Source organism: Eimeria mitis, genomic scaffold, assembly GCF_000499745.2.
Source record: "Eimeria mitis Houghton genomic scaffold, Emh_scaff7248, whole genome shotgun sequence".
Classification (NCBI taxonomy): Eukaryota; Apicomplexa; class Conoidasida; order Eucoccidiorida; family Eimeriidae; genus Eimeria; species Eimeria mitis.
The window spans coordinates 1,484-1,967 of NW_013575292.1; the positions used below are offsets into that span (position 1 = coordinate 1,484).

Consider the following 484-nt stretch of genomic DNA (forward strand, 5'->3'; position numbering starts at 1 on the left):
TCAACAGCAGCAGCAGCACCACTTGCTGCTGCTGCTGCTGCTGCTGCTGCTGCTGCTGCTGCTGCTGCTTCGGAGACGGCAGCAGTGCTGTTTTTGCTGCTGATTGTTCCTTTGATTTGCGCTGCTGTCGCTGCGGGTGTGTTGCTTCCTCCTCCTGCTGCTGCTGCTGCTGCTGCTGCTGCTGCTGCTGCAGCAGCAGCAAGAGGAAGGTGTGGCAGCTTTTGCTGCTGCGGTTAGAGACGAACAGTTTGTTGCGGTTGTATATGATCACCAGCATCATCAGCAGCAGCAGCAGCAGCTCCTGCTGCTGCTGCTGCTGCTGCTGCAGCTGCTGCTGCGGGTGTTGGTGTATTGGTATCTGCTGCTGCTGCTGCTGCTGGTTCTGGTTCTGCTGGTTCTGCTGCAGCAGCAGCTGCAGCAGCAGGGTGTGCGTATTTGTTTGTCTGCGTTTTGTGTGCTGCTTGTGTTGCAGCAGCAACAAGCC

General features: G+C 57.4%; 1 protein-coding gene across 1 annotated transcript in view; it reads right to left on the bottom strand.

The window, feature by feature from the left end:
- Window positions 1-484, bottom strand: part of EMH_0090810 (uncharacterized protein) — a gene marked incomplete at both ends in the record, with an annotated part of 2,041 nt that overhangs the window by 1,320 nt on the left and 237 nt on the right. Inside the window, one exon of the mRNA XM_013501640.1 lies at window positions 1-482. Coding sequence (XP_013357094.1) covers window positions 1-482 — 482 coding nt within the window. The remainder of the gene's footprint in view (window positions 483-484) is intronic.